The 22,422-nt window shown below is 41.7% G+C and overlaps 1 protein-coding gene across 2 annotated transcripts in view; it reads left to right on the top strand.

The window, feature by feature from the left end:
* The window catches only part of ldlrad3 (low density lipoprotein receptor class A domain containing 3), a 72,778-nt gene that overhangs the window by 6,754 nt on the left and 43,602 nt on the right, over positions 1-22,422 (top strand). For both annotated transcript variants that reach the window (XM_062390229.1, XM_062390228.1), the window contains exon 2: positions 19,259-19,405. In XM_062390229.1, coding sequence (XP_062246213.1) covers positions 19,259-19,405 — 147 coding nt within the window. The remainder of the gene's footprint in view (positions 1-19,258; positions 19,406-22,422) is intronic.

Here is a 22,422-nt window from a genome sequence, read left to right as displayed (position 1 = left end):
ACACCGCTATAGGGAATCCAGGATATGATATTTTGTTTGCATATAGCCCCACTGACTGATGGACAAATGAACAAATGAGGGCAAAATAAAGTGTTATTGATTAACTATGAATGATATGGATTAGATACATCAAAACAAACAAGTAAAGTTATTTGCAGGCAATGAGCAAAGAAAGATGTTAACTTTACAAAGCTCAAAAGCTCAGTCGTCCCTAATATTTGTACATTCACAGATCATTCACTTGAAGCAAGTGTTTCATCATTTATGCATTGGGAGCTGTTTTTGTCAGCTTCCAAAAGTCTGTGGTGACAATTATGCAGCAGCCTCATGTATAATTGTTCTGTCATAGTGATACACCCTTGGCAGTTTCAGCATTCCAGAGAGTGGCCCAGCTCCATCTACTAGCTGAGAACCTCGTAATTAGATGCAATCGTAGTAAACATTTTATTTTTACCAAACGGTATTTGATTGCAATCACATTGACGTTTGCTATTCCATTTTTCCCTTGTTTGTGTGCCAAGTGTGATTACGCGAGCACTCAGTGTCATGCAAATTGTCTTAGCAATATAATAGAAATCTGTTTGTGGAAGTGTTGCGACTGATGTATTTAACTGCTGAATTAGAATTTTCTTTAGGATTAGGGAGAGTTTTGTTGGAACTGCTTCTTTTACACAAAAACATGATTTAGTATTGTTCAACATTGGTCATTGGGAGAGACTAAGTCCAACCCTCAATGCTGGCTAATGAAACAATCCTGCTGAAGCTGAAGGGAAAATCACATTTATAATTGAGGTTACGTAGAGTGAAATTTCAGCAATGTGCCAACTACTCTGAATCCCCCATCCTGAACATGGTGTAGCTGTATGTCTTATTCTGACAGATTCTTTTTCGGGTGATATTATCACCATGGAGACATTTGCATGTCTTTATGTGCCTCATTTCAGTATATAATTCTGAGAGCAAGGGTATTTGGCAAGACTTAATGGATCCAGAGTAGAATGCAGATAAAACCTCAGTAACTTAAAGGCCTACCCCTGTCGTCAGGACAAAGTAGATGGGAGAGATGTGACCTGCCCTTCTCTTTGCACCAGATTGAGATTTAGTTGACAGTACCATTGGAATCCTCTTCCCCTATTATTGCGTGTTCACCGAGACAGACACTTATTTGATTTAGCAACCTCTCAGGTGGAATTCCAATCAAAGGAAGGTAAAGCTATTATGCACTTGAAGCTACTCCTCCAGGCAAGCGCGTAAATGAACAAATAAGATCAATCTCAACTCGGCTGACTTGAATTAATTGCCTATTTGTCACAATTAATTTCGGAGCTTTGATTCAAGACCCCTTGATATTTATATTGAATTTCCCATCATTACATACCTGAAAACCTGCTCATTAAGTGGAGCCGAATTCAAAGAATTACTCAGTGTGTTAAATGGGTGAAAGATGAAAAGGGTCAAGACGGGCAGGGATAATTCCCCTGTCTGTTTGAGGCAGAAGAGGTGAAGTGATGCACACGGTGGAGGTTAATGTGCGAACAGGACATGACATCTGCCTCTTGCTTCAAATGTGCACAGTCTTGATTCGCCAGTGCTTTTTTCTCTTTCTCCTCCTACAGAGATTGTGCCTTTGAGTCACTGTGCATGTTCGTGTTTGTGCACTGTATGTTTAAGGTGCAGTGTGTATGCACAATATGCAAAAAGGGTAATCCTCTCTTGGACAGGGACCAGGGGAGGCGAGGCGCTCATCTTCACAGGAACTAATCACCCGGTCCCTCCTGCTGTTTACAGAAGCAGTCTCGCCAGCCAAAATCAAATGCAAAGCCCATGTTAATTGCCTTAATGCCGCCTCCCTGTCAACCATGGCTTGGCAGCAGCCCCCAGCAATAGGCCTTGTTCAATGAATACCAAAGACGCAAAGAAATACACCTTGTATATGCATCACATTTTTACCCACTCGTATTTGACTCAGGAAGAGCAAAAGTGCGACAACTGGTGAAAGTGGGGGAACCAAAACACAGAGAATAGGACCCAAATTCAAAATTTGACAAAGCAGACAGGACCTTCAACCAGGGAACCGACAGAATGTTGGCTGGGATCATGACACTGGGTAGCCGAGGCTCGGGGTTGCAGGGAGACTCATGCGTCCTTCTTGGGGATTCAACCAATAGATATCTAAAAAAAAAGAGCCTGGTTGGTTTGGCTTTGCTGGAGGCTTGACCACTGAAAGATTGCCAACTAGGGTGCAGAAAGGAGGCTAGCACACAGGGGTGTCGAGAAAGTCTTGAATCCATTCAGGTGTGGAATTTCTCAATCATGGTTTCAAGAATGATTCTCTGCCTGCCTGCTTCAGTACAGTCTTATTACAGTACAGTCTCTCCGCGGGACTGAGGCAAAGCAGAAAGTAGGTCAGTGGTTTATTAACAAAAAGAGGAAGAAATGGCTTGTAAGGTGAGGCAGTACGGCAGCAAAGGTAGTCCGAAAACAAATCCTTAAGGAAGAGGTGAGAATCCTAACAATCCATAAACAGCAGGGAAAAGGCAAGGCCAGGCAATTTTATTTATAAAGCACCTTTCAGATTCAAGGTGCAGATAGGGTCACAATACAAGATAACATGAGCAACAAGGGCAAAAACAAGTACAACTAAGGTAAACATAACAGGGAACTGAATGGGACAAATACACAATTTAGTATACATGGGAGCTAATAAACTAATAAGACAAAGGTGAATATCTCAATAACTCTGAGAAATGGAGTAAAATTTCACATACGTAATTTAAAATGAAAAAAGAAAAGTAACTTGTCCAGGCAGGATGACACAAGAAGGTACATGAATGGGATTGGCAAATGAAAGTGGAGGTTGGTTCGTTGTGGAGAGGGCAAAAGTCATCATGGTCAGGAACTCTCCGTCTTGGTCTAGTGTGTCAGCGACGGTAATTGAGTCTGTCACTGTGCAGCCTGCTCTAATGAGGAGCTGCAGGTTTGCTAAGATTTGACTAATTTCTTATATGCCCAGGATGAAACGTCAGCTTGGCCATTCTGAGCCTAATGACTCCCAATACTTAATGAAGGATTGGTGGAATGTTCAAAGACATGGACAGGGCTTTTGTGTAATTGTACTTGGAGAGTTAGTGCACTCTGGAGGCTTGTTTAATGACATTACAAGGCTTTTGATGTCCTGACAGTGCACTGCACCACTGATCAAAAGTGGTGTGTTATTTCTGTTTGTATTAAGGCCAGAGTTCCTTTAAGTTGAGACTCTGTTATTGATCTGGGAAAGATATATAATTGGCCATGCCACTAAGAATTATTTAACAAAATGAGAAGACAGAAGACCAATGAGTGCTCCCTTTGTACATATTTTCGTTAATAATGCTGAGTACTGCCAAATGCACTGAGTGTTAATCTGATCTTTCAGATACAGTTGAGCATTTCCTAAGTAACACACCAGATTGATTTCATCAAGATCCATTAATTATTCCCAGGAAAATTGGTTTTGTTTTTTGTAGTTGTTCTGTAATCCTGCGGACAAGCAAATAAACCAACCAACAAACTAACAAACGGACAGAGGGACAAACACAAATCATGTGGCAAAGGTTGCTGGAAAAAAATATCCTGTGCTTCCATAATATCAACACGCTATTGAGGATGTTTTTGTCGACCATGTATCTTCTAATAGAGTTGCAAGTGTCTTTTGCACAAACCAGTTGTGCTGGAAAATAATTAATTTCAACCTCATGGGATTCTCGTCTTCACCATATCCACCATGTGTCTGGAACGGATTATAATGGATTATGATAGTTTCCTCCTTGACTGACCTCTGCAGCCACTCACCCACTCCTACACACATACACACTCACACACACACACACACAATATATGACGATGCAGTGAAGTGGGGTGCTGCTTTTAATTCACCATCTTTTAGCTGAGCTCAGATCAGCAAACTACCTGGTTTGTCTTTTAGAGCAGCCCACTCCACTTCTACCTGCATCCACTGCGCCTGTCGCTGTCACCATAGATGGTACTGCTGAAGCAGTGGAGAGGAGAAATAAGGTGAACGGCACCGATGGCACTAACTGCTGCTGCAGACTGATGCATTTTTAATCTTCTTCTCAGCGAGTCACTGTAGCGCTGCTTTTGCATTTTCTCCAGCTTGGAAATTGACCAGATGCCGTCAGAAACAATGACTAGATGCTGATATTGACCCAGGGAAAGGTGCATGGAAGCTTCAAGGCACCGTGGCCCTGGCAGTGATTCCGTGGCATGGACATCACAAGTGCTGATCTTATGCAGAGAGATGGAAATGGCTTTCATCACAGGAGCCCGACAAGCATGTGAGGCTTTTTCCTCAGTCCTGTGTGAGAGTACACTTTAGCCATTACCATGACAACATAAAGGTCTGGAGCTCTGTGTGTGAGTGGGTTTAACAGAATTATGGGTGTGAGTAATACGGCCGATCTCTCAAAGGGGGAAGTGTAGCCGGATGACGCAGGCTTACCAGCCGAAAAGAATTAAGCGGCAGCCAGGAGAAAAAAATGGTGGCAGTCGAGGCTGCGAACACGTCGAGGCAGATTTAGACGAGCAAATACTGTGCACACAAAAGCTAAAACACACAGTCAAACACAGAAGGCACTGAATAACACAAATGAATGTCTCCCACGCAAACCACACTCTGTTGCGTGGAGGAAAGTGAAGAGCTTAACGGAGACTAGGAGTGAGATATCCATATTGTATGAACTCATCCCCGTGGCTGTAATTACCAGTTTGAAAGAAGGTTCGGCCAGTGCTCTCATGACCTTTCTCAGTGGCGCGCATGTCTTTTTCCTGCCACGACTCTTCTGCGTTGGCGTTTTTACAGATAGCACATTGACAAATCCTATTGGACCTTTCGTCACAACGTCAGCTGCCAACGATTCATACTCCGGCTACATTTGAGCCAAGACACTCCGTTATACTTATCACCATTTCGACTCATTTCCATTCAGTTCAGTAAATATTATATTATACAGAGCAATACAGGGAGAGGAGATGGATGAAGAGGAAGAGACAGAAAGCACAGGGCAAGGTGGCCCTCTATTCCCTCATCTGCATTCTGCCAAAACAAACATTTCTATTGTAATGGCCCCCGTCAGCTCCCCTTTACCCCCTTCCTCTAAGGTAGTGTCTCTATGTCACATCCCTCTGTCTCTTCTCCAATTCACCTTGTGCTCTCTCTCTTTGTGTCTCTCTATCGCTCTCATGCCCCGCTGTTTTTTTCTTTGGCAGATAAAGTTAATTCCCCCTGCTTTTCAACCCCTGCAGGGACTCCATGGCCTGGCTACACAATTAGGAGCTCATTACTTGCTAATACACAGACGAGGAGACAGACAAAAGGAAGTCTGTGCTTTTTTTTGGACGTGCTCTCTCTGCTTCTTATTCTCTCTCTCTCTCTCTCTCTCTCTCTCTCTCTCTCTCTCTCTCTCTCTCTCTCTCTCGCTCTCTCTCACTCTGTCTCTCTCTCTCCCATTCCCCCCGGCACTATTTAAAGTAATTTGTGCAATTTCTCTGCTTTCCCTTTCACTTTCCTCTTCCTCACACCCTCTGCTGTAGTACATCATATGTATAATGAACCTGTGTGTGCTAACAATAATTAGTAGTTCAATTTACACTCGCCAGAGCATCAATCCTATTAAATTAAATTAACTCTCAACACATGTGGCATTTGAGTTTCCAAATGCCATTTTCTGGCTCATTTAGCAACAGGTAAGCTTAAGCGTTCCATGAATTCTGTTTACTTGACTATTTCCTTTTTTCCACTTTTTTCTTTGATGGTTTTATTCACAGTTGTTTTCTTCCCATCATGTTCAGTGCTCAGGCTGTGTGACGAGAAGCAAACTGCACAAAACACGGGTCTCACAGGTGCAACATAAGGTCAGCGCTGGCAGCTTCCTTCCGTGCCACTGTCTGCTTCAATTCTCACTATCTGGCTGGCCCTAGGTCTGCGGAAATGCCAATTTTCTCGGTAAAGTGTCTCAGGGCGTGGCATTCGGATGGAACTGTGTGCGCATGCTGTTCACCGGTGTGTTGTGCAGCGGCCGACCACATGATGAAAGGGTTGCAGGGGAGTGTTGTCATTTATTTTTTTGTGTTGCTGATGGGAGAAAGTGCGGAATCAAAATGAATGGGATGGATCTGTTTGTTTGACAGGGGAAGCAATTCCCTCTCAGATCTGATGGAGAATTCAAGCCTGTAAGAAGATATGAGTCTCACGGGCGTTGTTTACATGAGCGGCCATCTCTGTGGTCACAGTCCGGCCATTCTTTCCCTTTTCTTTCCTGTTTGTGTCAAGCAATTGGGCTTTTCTGTCCGATTTTGACTTGTGAGCAGCTGGCAAACAACAAAATCTTATTTGAGTCATCTTTCTCCTCCTCATCCTTGTCCCCACCTCCTTCCGCTCCTCTTTGTGGAGGTAATCCCAAGGTGATATTAATCGTCTGGGATGCTGTTGAAAATGCCACTGTCATCTCTTAGAGGATTAGATGGACAATTGCTTCCCTGAAACCCCAGCCAACAAAACAACTCTTGTACAGTCACTGTGCAAGTAAGGCGCTTTTTGTGCCCTAAGCTGTACTGTGCTGGCTTTTATGTCCTCAATACTGGGCCTCCACTGTAATGCATTTACTGTATGTTTTAATCTCCATTTTAATGAAGCGCAGACGGACTCATAAACAGCCAAAATAAACTGATGCGATGGGATTATAGGCTCAATGTGATGTGTGATCCCAGATTAATGGAGGAACAATGTATGATTAATTGGATCTTGTTTTGCCAAGCCAGGCTAATTTGAGCAGCCACCGCTCTAAAGTACCTAAGGTGGTGTAAGGCAGTCATTTCAAGGCTTATTTGATAAAGGAGAGGCCGCTAAATGAATGCATAATAATAAGGGCAGAGGCTAATGAAATAACCAGTGTTGTGCTCAAGTTGCCTGAGAGCTGTGTGTGCTTATTTGTTTGCTACGTGTGCATTTTTACGTTTCCAATAACTTCTATGGATGCATACATAAGGACACAGAAATAGCTCCAGGATATAATTACTTAAACAGAGAACTGTACATTGTGTTATACAAACAAACGCATATATATATATATATTAGAGCCCGAGTGATATGGATTTTAGGCGAGCCAATGTCGATATCAGGGAGTGAATATATTTATATATATATTGATATTTTACAGTGTAATAATAAACTTGATGATAAATTACTATGCATACATCTTGAATGTATATTAGTTCCACCCAGATAAAATACATTTTTCTTCACTGATGCTCCAAAACAGCAGTTTGCTGCACTGCAGCGACTCTTAAAAAATGTTTTAGATCAACAAAGAACTGATTTCCTGGTGTGTAGCATTAGCCACAGGAAGCTAATACGTGGCCAATATGACAGTTTCATGATGGAAAGTCCCACAAATAAAACAATGACATGTGTCATATGCAAGACTTCACTTTTGAAGGGTAGCACTTCTGTTGCCAATTACAGCACTTCCATACAGTTTGGCCAACCAAGAAAACTGTCAGGCTTGAATATGTCCTTTACCTTTTTGCACACTTAACTCTTCAAAAGCAAACATTAACATTACATTACATTTAGCTGGCACTTTTATCCCAGCGACTTACATAAGTACCTTCAACCATAAAGATTGAAACCCAGAACAACAACAACCAAGTAAGTAATAGCAGATTATACGATTCAAAAGAAATGATAAATCTAAACATGCAGACGTTGTTTAATATTTCATAATATAAAGGAGACTTCCACTGACCCTGAATAATATATCATATATCATATAATATATGTATGTATTATATTAACCAACTATTTCAATTGAACCTTTGAAATCTGCACATTCAGCAACTGGTCTTTGTTCAAAATCCACAGTGTTTCTCTCATAGTCTCTTTATAGTATTTTCTTCCTCTCTCACTTTGGTGCTATTTCAGGCCGCATATGCTTTATCAATAATGCAGCTCCTTTAACAAGGCTGAGGCTTTTAAGAGGGTTTTTCAGTGCCCCTCCCGTCTAGATTCCTGCTAGACTCTGGGTGGCCACATCCTCGTGGAGAAGTTTTTCTCGATTTTTTGCTGAACCCAGAAATAAACCCCACCGTTAGCCGGCATTTTAGAATAAATTTGTATCAAATCAAGGCGTTTTCTTTTGAACCCCAACAATGCTGGAACGCACCTCGTACTGGTCGGGCAAGAAGTCACCGTCTGGCCAGGGATGCAAAGAGCTGAGCACTGACTGCATAGCTGTAGGCGTAGATGAACTAAAGCAAGAAAGGAAACACCACGCCGCTCCACTGCTCTATTAACTTCGTATTCTACTTGAACATATTTTGTTTACAATTCTATGCAGACGACAGAAGACCCCAGAAAGCCTCAAGCGACTGCGACACTGTCAGTGAACTATCCTTTCAGGCAAAACCCAAGCGGTGCAGCCTGCCTTATTCTGTGTGTGTGTGTACGTCTGTGTGAGTGTGTGTGTGTGTACGTCTGTGTTTGTATTAGTTACGAACGGGACGTGAGGAATAGAGGGTGTTAGTTTTCTGACTGATGCGAAGATGCCATATGAGGTTAGAAATCCTTTATACTGCCATGTTGACTAAAATGTTTGATGTGAGTCTTGGAGAAAAGATGCAGTGCAGAAACAATAAAATAGCATCTTTATAACAAGCAATGACTGGAAACTGTTCTGATACACTGATATTCTCCCATATGTGCAGCTGTGGCTCAGGAGGTAGAGCGGGTCATCCACTAGCCTGAACGTCGGCGTTTCAATCCCAGGCTCTCCCATTCTATGTATCCTTGGGCAAGATACCGTTTCCCAAATGGCCCCTCTGTGCCGACAGTGTATGAGTGATGTGTGATGAAGGCCTGCACATAGAAGCACTGTATGAATGTGTGTGTGAATAGGTGAATGGAAAATCTAGTGCTACGAGTGGTCATCAAGATCTATTCGTTCACATATTGGGCATCACTGTTCACAAACTAAATCTGTTGCTAACAAAGGAAAAAGCTTTAAAAATATAGATATCATACAACCTATAGCTCCTCTGTCTTCCATTAAATATAGAACAAGAAACTATAGGGAGAGTCTGGAGACGAGTAGGAATAGTAGAGTATAAGAGTATTCACTGTTTCTCCCAAAAGGGTAATGCTGTAAAAGTTAAAGTTAAGAAAGACAAAAGAGATGAAACTAAGTCCACAAGCCAAACAATAGCCTCATAATCTGCTGCATGGATGGTGACTAATCCTCCTTTAGCTTAATGGAGAGGACAAGCTCCATTATCTGTTCCTCCAAATGAAAGCAACGGAACCCGTGAGATGCCACAACCTGTGGGAGCTGACTGCTGCTGCGGCTGATGATGTTGAACACGAACCACTCTCTCCTTCTGAGTTTGACATTAAAGACTTTTATAGATTCAGTCTGTCAATCGGTGGTTTTGGGACCTCATGGGCTCTAATTCCTTTTCTAGTGGTTGTGGAGCTGGCAGCGAACCGCCTGGTCGTTTTGATCTGGTCCTGACAAGCTGTTTAATTTCAATCACACAAATTGTTACCCCAAGTTGTGGTTAGGGAATATTTCATAAATTGTTTGTCGTTTTGAAGCTTTAAAAGTTGGATTAAACACGGTGACGGCCTCAGTTATTTAATTTGGTCAAAATCCCCTTCAGGGACGTTTTAATACTCATCACTGAGTAATATTTTGGCTGAAATGTTTTCCTGTGTAAAACGTATTCAATAAACTGCTGCAAAGGATTGAAATTAAATCTACCCCCTTGTCCAGATCAAAAATTCCCCAATCCATGAAAATGCAAACTTAGGTACGTCTCTGGGTGCTGTAGCGTGCTGCGTCACACACCCACTCCTGTAGTGCCACTGGTCTGATTAAACTCTGAGCACAGTAACTAGCTAACAAAGTCACACAGACTTCAAGTTTAATTTAAGATTATATATGTGTTTTGCATGTAGTGTAGAGATTGTTTACCGATAAATTCAAGGGAGTGAGTGGGTGGATATATTTTCACTAACATCAGGTTCTCCAGGATGTTGGTATATGTATGCACGGAATTGTTCATGCCCTTAGTAGTAGAAACAAATGTGTGCAGCTTAGAAAGCATGGTTGTGTTTTGTCGTTTGAACATTTTAAATTCCATGGGGATAATGGTGGCATCACTACACTGCCACTGACTAATGATGGAGGATTCTTACACTTTGTTTTACTCTCTTATGCATTTTTCATGTCGTGTTTATTTAACTTTCTAGCTTATGTACCTCCCCCGCTCTGTTTATACCTCTGTGACTCGTTGCGTATGTGTATAGTACCCTGACTAAAATAAAATGTATGAATGATGCAGACATTTCCATTTCACAGGAAAGCTCAACTTCTATGTCAAACAGAAAGGAAACTGATATATAACTATACTATACCAATGAGCAACATCTGGTTCACCTACAGTAAAGAGAGTGTGAGTGGTTTTGTTTTAGTCAAACATCATGTTGCCTTTCACAGGCTGATCTCAGAGACACACAGAAGAGCCAAACAGACATGTTCCAATACCCATATAAAAAAAAATGGTAATGATTCCTAATATGTTATCAAACCCTATGAACATTATAAATAGCTATAAATGAAAAGAAAACAAATAAATATATAAACAACTCAAATATATGTGTAAACATGAATGCACACATTTTAAGCTATTTTTCATCCTGTAAAACAAAAGTTTCTATATACATAAAAAACATAAATTCAGACCCTGACGTGTTTGTGAAAGGCTCATGTTGGCCGTTTTTTTATCGGCCACTTTGATAACTCGCTCAGACTCTAGCATAGATTTCATTAATGTCACACTGGTATTGGATCAAGCAATCACTAATAAGCTTTGAGATGGAACCAACCCTTCAGATGAACAACAACATTATAGATATTTTCCCTGTCACCAATATCATCAATTGTCAAAAAGCTGTAGAAATCTACTTGTGTTATTAGTCTAACGTGAGCCTACAGTATATTATAACTTCAAATCTATCCTCAAGGTGTTTTACAAATTGACTTTAGCTGTCCCCAGTAAATGAAAAAAGATGATATCCAGATGGAAGATCGATGTATGTCTCCATTAGCAATCTAAAAGAGCCTCCAGAGTTAGTTTGTCACTGATTTACAGTGACAAACCACGCAGCTGTTTCACAATTTCATTTTCTCAATTTTAGTATAGAACTTATTAGGATTACATAAAAAACTTTGCTCACTACAACCACTTCAAATACAACTCTTCCACAGGCAAAGATGATTTAGAGCTTGAGAGATTTGATGATCAGTGCTTTTATGAAGTAATGTCTTCATAGGTTTTTGCCATTATTCCCAATTTGATCACTCAGATCCTTTTGTTGTGACAGATTTAAACATTATATTACATGTCATTTGACGGACGCTTTTATCCAAAGTTACTTACAATTAGGGGCCATTTAGGGGTTCAGGATCTTGCCCATGGGCACTGCGGCATGCACATAGTGAAGATTGAGGTTTGAACCACCGATCTTCTGGCTGGGGGACGACCCCTCAGCCACAGCCACCCAAGTAAACAAGTCAACGTGCAAGGCACTTGATCTGGAATTTAAAGTTAAGGTGAACATTAAATATATTATAGTTCAGTTCAGGAGTGGTGAAGGAACTTTGGGGACGAATTATGAAATAATGTGATTTCCCTTAATAAAAGGATACACGGATACTTCAATCATGAGTATTTTTATAGAATAGGAAGTTTAGGCTAGGTTTTTTAAAATAATTTCTGCTTCAAACTGTTTTTATTAGTGATATCCTGATGAGGTTTGTTTGATTTAGCTGGGAGAACGTCACCACTGACATTGATTGGACCAGACCCACTAGAAAAAAATATGTCTCACTGTGTAAAGTTTGTTGTTCACACTCAATTCACTCCTGCGTGTACAAGCGTGTTACGGAGTGGTGGTTCTTCTTTCGCGTATATCTTTGATATGCTCTGACATCCACATGCATAGAGCACACAAAGCAACAGCAACCAGTCTTGTGTGCCGTGCAAATGACAGACAATATTGCCATGAAACAAGGAAATTAATGATAGGTACAATTAAAAAATACATATTTCGATTGTCACTCAATATATATCATCATTCGCACAGTCCTAGGATGCAGTTAAGTTAGTCTTCTGTGATTTCTACGTCAGAAGTGTATCAGAGGAATATGGACCAGGGAAGATATTAGCTTTTTCCTGGCCTCTCATATCCACGTTTCTCAGCTCTGGGAACAACAGAGGCTGTTCCAATAAAGACTGACTCACATCAACACCCTTACTGTAATTCCCTTTTAGGGAGGTCTTATTTTGGGTGTGTGCATCACAGTCAAATCTACAATGAAAAATTTGGCCTACATACACACACACGATGGTATAAACATACACAGCTTTGCATTATAGAAGGGAGTCAGCCTTGTGCATACATGGAAATTGGAACATGTGGTATTGTGCATACATGACAAATGAAACAATGGTCTTAAATGATTGAAAGAAGTCATGCAGGGAGCGTGAGCATTATTCTATCGTAACAACAATAGCGTGTGTGAGTTTAATAAAGAATAAGGGATCAAACATGTAAATGTGTCATAAGAATATTTTCAAAAAGATTGAAAACAGCTTAGTGATTTAAATGAGCTTATGAACACCACATGAAACTGGCCAACCATTTTCTTACACTTCATCAGGATTGTTAAGCGGTTCTGTACCAAACTGTGTAAACACAACATCTCATCTCAACTCCATGAACACCAAAGTTACATATTATTGTATCTGCACACATTTTTAATGAGTTCTTTCCATCCCTTCCACAAAGTTCAGTAAAAATCTATACTTTTTGCATATTCCTGACCGACACGGGTGATTATATGATGCCCTCAGTGATGGTTTATGTAATTCACTTTCAAGGTAATTTATAGAACAGCCAATCACATTATCAGATGGTTCTCTGCTATTTTCTACATGGATTAATATTAAGTGTTTTCCTTCAAGGTCTTAAAATCTGCACAATGATTTGAATTTTCACTTTTCTTTAAGGCTGATTGCATTATTCATTCTCATAACAGGCTTTTGTTTTTGTATCTTCTCATTCGGGTCGACTCTGATGTGGGTTATTTAATAAGTGATGGAAATTATCAAAGCATGCATGAGTATTTTAGAATATGATCACAAACCAACTTTACCTGCAACTTTTTTAGCAAATAACCAATATAGTCAATGGAAGGAAGAAATATTCTACTGGTTTTCTTTGTCATAAGAAGCTAAAGGTGATGAGTTCTTTTGGCCTTACCTGCCTAATGACCCTGATTCCTCCCAGGAAACAGTTTCTGTGTGGCCGTCAGAGGCGGAAAAAGGCGAAACAATAACTGAAAGAGGCAGAGGCCAAATTGTATCCGGTGTCACGTTCTGTTTGTTGACTGTTTCCTTGCATGACTGCTCTTTTCTCAATCTTTGCCCATTAAGGCCCTGCCTGCTCTGTTGATCTGAGCTTATTCTGTCCTGCCTCTTTGTCTGTCTGTCCGTAGGGTGTCTTTAATTAATGCAGACCAGGCTCTTTACACTTGTGCTTATTTATACTGGGTGCTTCAGTGAGCGCATTTCCTCTTTCTGGGAAGCTCTCTCTTTCTCTTTGCACCACACACACACAGACACACAATGAAAGAGACAGCCAACTCTCCCCCACTCTCCTGCTGCTCTCCTCACAGCCAGTATAGCCAGCCTATTAAGGGTACGTGTATAATTGAAAAATAAGTTTCTATCCTTGAACCTGAAGAAGTTGATTTTCATTCCGAGCGAGGCTGTATCGATTCTCTCCTCCTCTGTCCTCAAACGTGAGCTGACCTGCTTGCATTGATATCATCTGTACTTTCTCTTCCTCAGCTTCAAACAGAATTTCACATTGTTCACTCGCGCATGGTGGTGTATTATTGAGGAGACAAACCTGACGTAAAGAGATTGGTTGATGAAAATTTTGGAATACCTGTAATGATTTTTCCTCAGGAGAGCTCTATATCATTGTAATCCTATAAACAATTTATCGCGATGCCTCATCTACAGCCTTGGTATAACTTTCATTTCTCACTTGTAAAAATCAATTTTTTGGAGCTGTTTCATTCTTAGCTTCAACTTTTCACCTTGGGTTAATCAATGCAGGTCAGATACGTTACTCTGCTGGAGAAGATGGAGTTTAAGCAGCAGCTGCGCCAGAAGTCATCTCAGTTACAGATTCACTGACCTTCAGAGCTCAGGGTATAGAAGTTTCTTGGGACACTTGGGAATCTGAGAGCAAAATATGTTTTTTAATTACCCCTCTAATTTGTCCCCATGTTCAGCTGGACCTTGATCTTCCTTCATAATTGTTGCTCTTCCTCTTCTCATCTTTTTTCCTCCCATTTTCCTTTGTGAGCTTTCAGTCTTTTTTTTTTCTTTCCTTCCTCTCTTGGCCTTTTTTACCCGACAGCTCACCACTTTTCACCATCGCCCTAATGAGTTCTGCTGCACAACCCGAGGCCTCGACATTCCCCATAGGGCTTTAAAGGGGTTACACGCTTTAGGATTTATTAAATTTTCAATACCCCCTGTCGAGAGTCATATAGATTTTATTGCCAAATTAACTGCCCAGTGTTGGCATGGTGTGCTCACATCTGGCTGACATCTGGTATGAAAAATATTCATAAGACTTGGGAGACAGTGAGCTGCTGGACCATAGGCTGTTTGCTTGGCCTATCTTTGCATGTGCAGAGAATAGCTTAGGGTGCACTGAAGTCTGCTAGCCTTTAAAAATCTTAGAAAAAAAGTCGGAAGCTTCCCATTTATGCACTGACTGAATTCTTGCTGCCAAAAATAGGCACATTTTTAACATTGTTTATTTTGTAGGATAAAAGTTTTCATAGCGGCACATGTCGGTAGCTCAGTTCAAAAGCTTAACAAGGTACTTTTATAGTCGACCTCCACTCAAACCTAAATGTGTTATGCCTCATTCCAGCTTCACCTGGGTGTTAGACCCTTAATGTCCTATATCACAAAGGATAATGGATCTGAAGAGTTTGCTGCTGATGGTTGGAAGCTTCTCTGAGCTCGTGTAAAATGTGTGTTGTTGTGGACATGTGAGCATTATTTTCTAACATCACATCACACCTTGAAGAAGGGAGTATGCAACTCTAATTATTTGTGTTTATGTCTTAAAACATGACCAGAGGGGATATTTGAACTTTGGAATAAATACAACAGATGTTTGCTTTCATAGTGTCCTGATCTTCTGAATACATTTCACACTCCACAACAGACCAACTCGTGATGCATGTCACTTATGATTTAAAGAAAATATTGCAAAGTAAACTTTTTACCTCAGTGTTATTCAGATCCACTAATTAGACCCCTGATTATGCAGGAAGTTTACTTTTTTTAATATCAAATGATGATTCATGCAGGTGAGGAGCTCTGTAACAACAGCTGAGCTGAAATACAGTATAGAGAGGGAGGGAATTCTCCCAGAGGGACAATGTGAAAAATTTTTCTTGCAGAAAATATAACTGCTAATTACAAAAAGTATCCATCCAGAGCCTTTGGAAATCCTGTGAGTTTGATTTTAACAATCAAAGTAGGAAAAATTCAGTTTTTCCTACTTTAGCAGAGGGAAAAACAGTTTTTGCTATGTCAGGCACCGTGTCCAAAAGGATTGTACTTACTGTCTTTATAATCATGGGTGCAATTTAGGCGCAACATGCTACACACCAGTCAGAGTGATTTCTCCTACTGTTTTGATAATGTGCCTTTAAAATAACAGGGAAATACAGCACCAGTGACTTCAGAGGTTTTTATTAGTCTGATAGAGATGAAGGGAGCAGCAATGAAAAACACATTGAGGTGTTATTGTCAGTAATGGAACAAGTGCTCATTTATAAGTCTGTTTGGTTTATGATGGTTTAATAACAGGGTGAAACTCCATGATTGACAGCTGAGACTGACTCACTATTGGTCGAGCAGGCAAATCATTGACACCTTTGCTACACCACATGCTCCATCCCCAAGTCACCATTGTAATCAATGACTGTGGGTCCAAAAACATGATAGCATTTGAATCTGAGAAGCTTTGGCTTCACTTCTGGATAGTTGCTTGAAGTGATGACATGTTGTCCATCTTTATATGCAGTCTGTGCTGGCTACTGCCCCAGAGGCTGGGAAAAGGTGGGAAGCAGAGCATGTGTGTTCACAGGCAAGGATAGCATGGTCAACATTTACCCTAAGCAATTGGGCTACACTTCTCCCAGCAAGATACGCAAGCTTCCCGCATTATCTCTGCCTTATCTCCTCCTGTTCTCTCCTTCTCCACTGCGTGACCACAGTTTGTAAGCAGCAGTGTTGTGCAGCTGTGGATAACGGCCCGAGCTGTCCACAACATAATGGTTAAAAGCCTGTAGATCAATGGGTTGAGTTACTGCGCACTGACGCTGCCACGTCCATTAAAATTCTCCAGGTCACCTTGAGAGTGTTGCAGAGTCAACAGAGAACTGTAGAGTTACTGTAGAGAGTTATTACACACCGTTAACAAGCTGAAAAGGAGCAGCCTGTAATGAGCTGTGTAGCCACACTTTCTGTGGTAATGAGGGGGGGGGGGGGGCTTGTTCGTTATCTCAATGGTAAACCAGTGTTAGTATTGGGGCTTATTACTGTATCGATGGAATGACCAGGGCAGTGCAATGAATTGTGTGGAGCCTGCCAAGTGGGGGACTCGCAAACTGGACGTGAGAAGTGCTGCAAAGGGTTTGGCAGCGTTGGAGGCTCGTGGGAATAGATGAGCTGTCTGTCAAACGCATACCCACCCAAAAGCCCCCACCCACCCACCCACACACACACACACACACATTACACACACACACACACACTACACACGGTCCTCTCCTCCTGTCCTTTCCCTCTTTCTGTCAAAGGGTCTCAAAGCAACTCTCCAATTAACCTGATGCCTCTCAGACCGCGAGTGAACCACTGGCGCCTCGATGTCCTTCCTACTCTACTCGGTCGGAATGGACCCACAATTCAATCTGAAAGATGTAATGTAGTTTATACCAGAAGGATAACGATAAACGCACCAAGTGTGAGCTTTTAATCATATCCTACATTTCTCCTATATACATTAATACATACATTAATCAAATTTTCATTGAAATTAGTAGCACAACCGTATCTTTAAGCTTCCCCAGCGGCTCAGCAGTCTCTGTTTGTTTTTTGCATTGCTGCTTTGTCGGTGCACTTTTCTTTTTTTCTCCAAAGTCCCTGTGTGTGTGTGTGTGTGTGTGTGTGTGTGTGTGTAGGTGTCTTTGTCAAAAAGAGCTGAACAAACAAGGATGGCAGGGAAGGAGCCAGGGGAGATGAGGCTGTTCTCTCAAATAGATCTTAAAAAAAAATTACTTTTCAGTTCTCAAACACACTATGTACCCGCATGGCTGTTTGTATTGTGTATTGAAGAGGCTTACCATTATAAGGTGCTGTGGAAATGTAAAGGTCTCTTATTATATTGTCGCGCGGATAAGAAGATGAATTAGTATTGTGAAGGTGACATCTGTTCGGATTGCATCTGTTTCTTCAACTGTTGCATCTGACAGGTCCGCAGACATGACATCGAAAAAGCTCCCGTCCTCATAAATTACAAGAGCCTTTTTGTCTTCCCCCTCTTTCTATATTGCTAGAGACAAAAGAAGGCTTTGCATCATCCCCGCAGCGCTTCAGCAGGGTTGTGCTGTGTAATTTACGAGGATCTGTTCCTGCTTCTCCTCCAACCTGCTGAGGTAAAAGGGCAGCAGGAGAAGGATGATGTAAGAACAGATGATCTCCGCATGCCAGTTTTTCGGCGGCGCTCTGGGAAGTGGCTACACTCTGCTAACTGAATATCAACGATCTGCGTCGAAAACCTGCCATCGCTGGTTAGGAATTCACAAGCGGTTTTGAGGGGGGTCAAAACTTTTTATTTGTTTCACAGTGAGATAGATTATACAGTAATGAATACTGCCTTGTCAAGAGTGCGTCTCTGTAATGATTAAATATAGAAAACAAAACCTGCTTCTTTCCGCACAAAGTGAATTCATTTATCTGATTTATTTTTGAAATACTTCGAGAGCAGCCGCAGCTTCGGATAGTTTGAACATTCAATCCCTTTTTTATGACATATTTTGTTTGGATACATCAGTGTGTGTCACTCACAGTCACTGATGGGGCAGTGTTGGAGGAGATTCCTGTGTAGACACTGGGTATCCGGGCCAAGACTCTGCCTTTCTTCACACAAACACTGATACTTTGTGTAGATGTTTTAGGTCCAGAATTTGGCTATTCTTTGTGAACAATCTATTTTCATATGAAGGCAGAATTTGCTCTCTAAATGGACGGTTTACCTGCAGGCAATCAAATCGTGCTGAAATGTGATTGGTCCAATAAGTAGCAGAAACCAGAAGCCCTCAAAATCTTGTCCTGCAGAATAATCTGTTTTGAAACTTTACTCTTTGGGTAAACCCCACTCTCACTGAAGACTTAACGGTCCACGCCACTTGGCAGCAGGTGCAACGCCCGCGTCCCGCTGCCCTATAGGTTTGTTCACGAGCAAAATTTCTCACTGCATAGTGTCAAACCTCAGCTGACGGGCCCTGTTTCACATTCCAACCCATTATGGCACAGCTGCACTGCGTCAACCCCGACGTGCCCTGAGCTAGTTTCGGACACATCCTCTGTAACTGTGTGTATCTGTGCATCTGTGTCCATGGCATAAATAACTGCTTTGTTTGTATATCTTTGTATCCTTATCTACCCCTGTTATGATATTACCCAGCTTTACAGGAACGCATATGCCCACAGTGCTGTTAACAGTGAATGACCTCCTCTGCGTTTGTATTCATGGGATCTTCCTCTTGTTTATTTGCCCACAGATTGATATGGCTTTTTTGAATAAAGCACGGGACGGAGATAATAAGGGTCCTCCATTTTGACTGTGCTGATGAATATCACTGGAATGCAATATCCCACTACCTGTCTGGTTTAGTTATAGAGTAAGAATGTAATAGTTTGTTCTCTTTCTTTTTCTTGTCCACCTCCCCTCTCTCTCTCTCTCTCTCTCTCTCTCTCTCTCTCTCTCTCTCTCTCTCTCTCTCTCTCTCTCTCTCTCCTATAACTATGTATCCACCAGAGAGCCAGCTGCTTCCAGGGAATAACTTCACCACGGAGTGCAACATCCCTGGAAACTTCATGTGCGGAGATGGGAAGTGCGTCCCCGGTGGCTGGCAGTGTGACGGACTGCCCGACTGCTTTGACAAGAGCGACGAGAGGGGCTGTCGTAAGTCCAGTTTAGATTCCGTTATCAAATCTATAAAAAAATGTTGTTGCTGGTATCTGTGCGTTAAAGGATTCAGTCACGTGTCCTCAGCTCCTGAACTCCCCTCTCGCTGAGCATTATCGCAGTCGAGGTTTTCCTCCCCTCCCCATCCATAGAGCCACAAGGGCCATTTAAACCTAATTCTCTGCCAACTTAAATGAACTTCCCTCCTCAATCCTTAGTTCTCTCTCTTCCACAGCCTCCTCCTCCTCCTCCTCCCCCTCCCCCTCCACCCTGCAAGACCCTCGGCCCCAGTTTAGCACTGGGGCAAAACTTAATACCATCAAAGCAAAGGCCGATTACTTCTGTGTGCAGAAATAGTAGCACATGCATAATTCTACTGTAAGGCTAAAGTAATGGTTCAGATTTGATCCTCACTTTAAGTGGGGTTTGATCTCCCCGCTCCACTGCTCCTCCCTCTCCTCTGAACGTCTCAGCGAGAGCTCGGTACAGAGATGCGATTACTGATGAAGATTGACTTTGAGGCCCTGCCACACTGAATGGAAACCCCACATGATGTGTTCATCTCTCTAATGTCTCCCACTCCTGTTTTTTCCCCCCACTCCACACCTCCTCTCTTTATTTCATCTGATGATTTTTGGCTTTTGGCTCGTGACTTGCTTCACTGAGGCTTGATTTCAGTCAGAAAAGCATATTGCTGCGAATGTATACTGCAGAGTTTTTGTTTGCCTCAGCAAAAAAAGAATATATATCTCCAATGGTTTATCCTCTAATGTGTTGCCTCTTCCTCGTGCTCCTCTCTTTATTCTGCCGTCACTTCTCTCATTATTGCCTCTGGTTGGCAGCTCAGGGAACAAGCAGACTTTTGACGAAGCTGTGTTCCATGGTATACCATCACACACACAAACACACACACACACAAACTCTATAGCCAAACTTTGTAGTCATCAATCTCTGTAGTTTGTACAGCCTAGGTCATCTTGGTTACACTGTATGTACCAAGGGGACATGAGCTATCCTCGCCTGTCTTCTTTACTCGGTTACCACTGACGTTCCTGTAAAAGCTTTCTACACGTTCAAACATCTTAAGTTGATGGGTTGTGTGCCGCAGATTTTCATCACTCGGTGACCTTAAACTGTCGACAACTGTCAGACCTGGATAAGAGATAATGATATTCAGATGCATTCAGACAAATTACATCAGTATTAAACACAGTAAAATGTTCCCGTTTTATGTTATCACGCAGTTTAAGTGTCAGTTTGCTACGTTTTCAATCAGAAACACCTTTGAACCTGCTTTAAACGGTAATTTTACTATTGGTTGACACTACATGCAATAATGCTATAGATGAAAGGCTTTCATAAAGCATAGATGCTCAGCCTGCCTCCCTGTTGTCAGAAGAATATTAATATATTGTTGCTGACGTTATCTGCTCTGGCATAAGTGGGCCTTATTATTCTCAGCTAGACGGCTATTTTTCAGTCGATATCTCTGGCGACGGCTTCACAAGGGTCCCCGGACGGACCTCTGGCTCCATTAGGGGCACTGCAGGGACAGACTGACAGATGGAGGCCGGGGGGAGCAAGGGAGTGAGGAGGCGAAGGGAAGGAGGTAGAGAGGAGGAGTCATTAGTTGCTACAGTAGGAGCTCTGTCTTAATGTCTTAGAAAATGACTTTTATTTCATGAAATATTGCTTATCAGACTACCCTGCCTCTCGCGCCCTTGTCAGCTGGGATTAGCTCCATCTCCCCCGCGTGACCCTAAAAAGATAAGCAGTATAGATACTGGAAGGATGGATTGACTATCAGACTGACTTTAATATAACCTAGTATGAAATCACACTGGGTATCTGAGGACGTCTGCCCACTTTCTTTTGTGATCACAGTCATTACCATGGAGGCCGGCCAGTGTTGACCACCACAGGATATTAAATTTCCTCCCATCTGTAATATGAGCGCTTGGCTGCTGCCTGGAGGTTTCCCAGAACATTTGTTTTAATTCACCATCAATGGAGATTTTTTTTTTTAAAGTCTGCCTCCACCTCTTTCAATAATTAGCCAAGTTGTAATTTGCCAGTAATGAGACTGTCCTGTTGATAATTAAAGTGTTATATTTTTAGAAACACCTCCTTTCTCCCCTCTCTATACTTTTTTTCTGTTGATGTTTGTGCTTTTTAGCCAATAATATTCCTATTTATTTATGATATGTTTGTGGGAACATGAAATTCCCTGGTACATCTTTTGCTGTGGGACCCGTACCTATTTTTACCACACAAGTCTGCACCAGAGGACAGCTGTAGTTAGCGAGTGGAGATCCCCTGTTAAGCAGACTGTGCTGATGTATGTGTCTCTGATATGAGGAGAACGTCTGCAGAGCTCGAAGTAAAGGTCACACTTTACTAACCTCTGTCTCGAGAACATGGTTTTTTTAACCCATTTTGCTTGGTGGGTCATTTAAAAAATACATTTTCATTGGAAACTGAATTAAATTTGAAAAAGCTTCAAAACACTCACCTGCACATATGGGGGTGCAAGTGTCAAAACCAGTATAAAATTGAGTTGGAAGATAGAACCACCCACACGGGAACTTGTGATGCACTCCCTGGCAGATTCTCATTTCTTACAGTTTCGTTTATTCCTGTACTTCCAGTGGTTTCATAAATGATTCATGCAAACCTGGTCTACTTTTCTTAGCCTCTGCCCCTCATTTAGTTATTTAGTCATTTTTCCTTATCTAGAAAAGACAGGGTGCGTTTGAATAGTCCATTTTGCTCAGGAACCTTCCAAACTATGTGAAATGACCCTGAGGTATTTCAGCGTCCGCCATAGTAACAGCTGTTGGAATTCTCTAAAGGATAGGGAAAGGAGCGTCATCGGTTCATAGCGGAAACATCGGACCATCCTTTATGAAAGGAAAGAAGAAATGCTGCCCCACATTTCTTTGCCGCAGCAACATTTAAAGTGATACAACCTTGTAGTTGCACCTGGAAACACCTACGGAGATAAACAGAACAGC

This window comes from Platichthys flesus, chromosome 6, assembly GCF_949316205.1.
Source record: "Platichthys flesus chromosome 6, fPlaFle2.1, whole genome shotgun sequence".
NCBI lineage: Eukaryota > Metazoa > Chordata > Actinopteri > Pleuronectiformes > Pleuronectidae > Platichthys > Platichthys flesus.
Note: the sequence above shows the minus strand (reverse complement) of the source record. Positions and strands in the feature narration are given on the sequence as shown.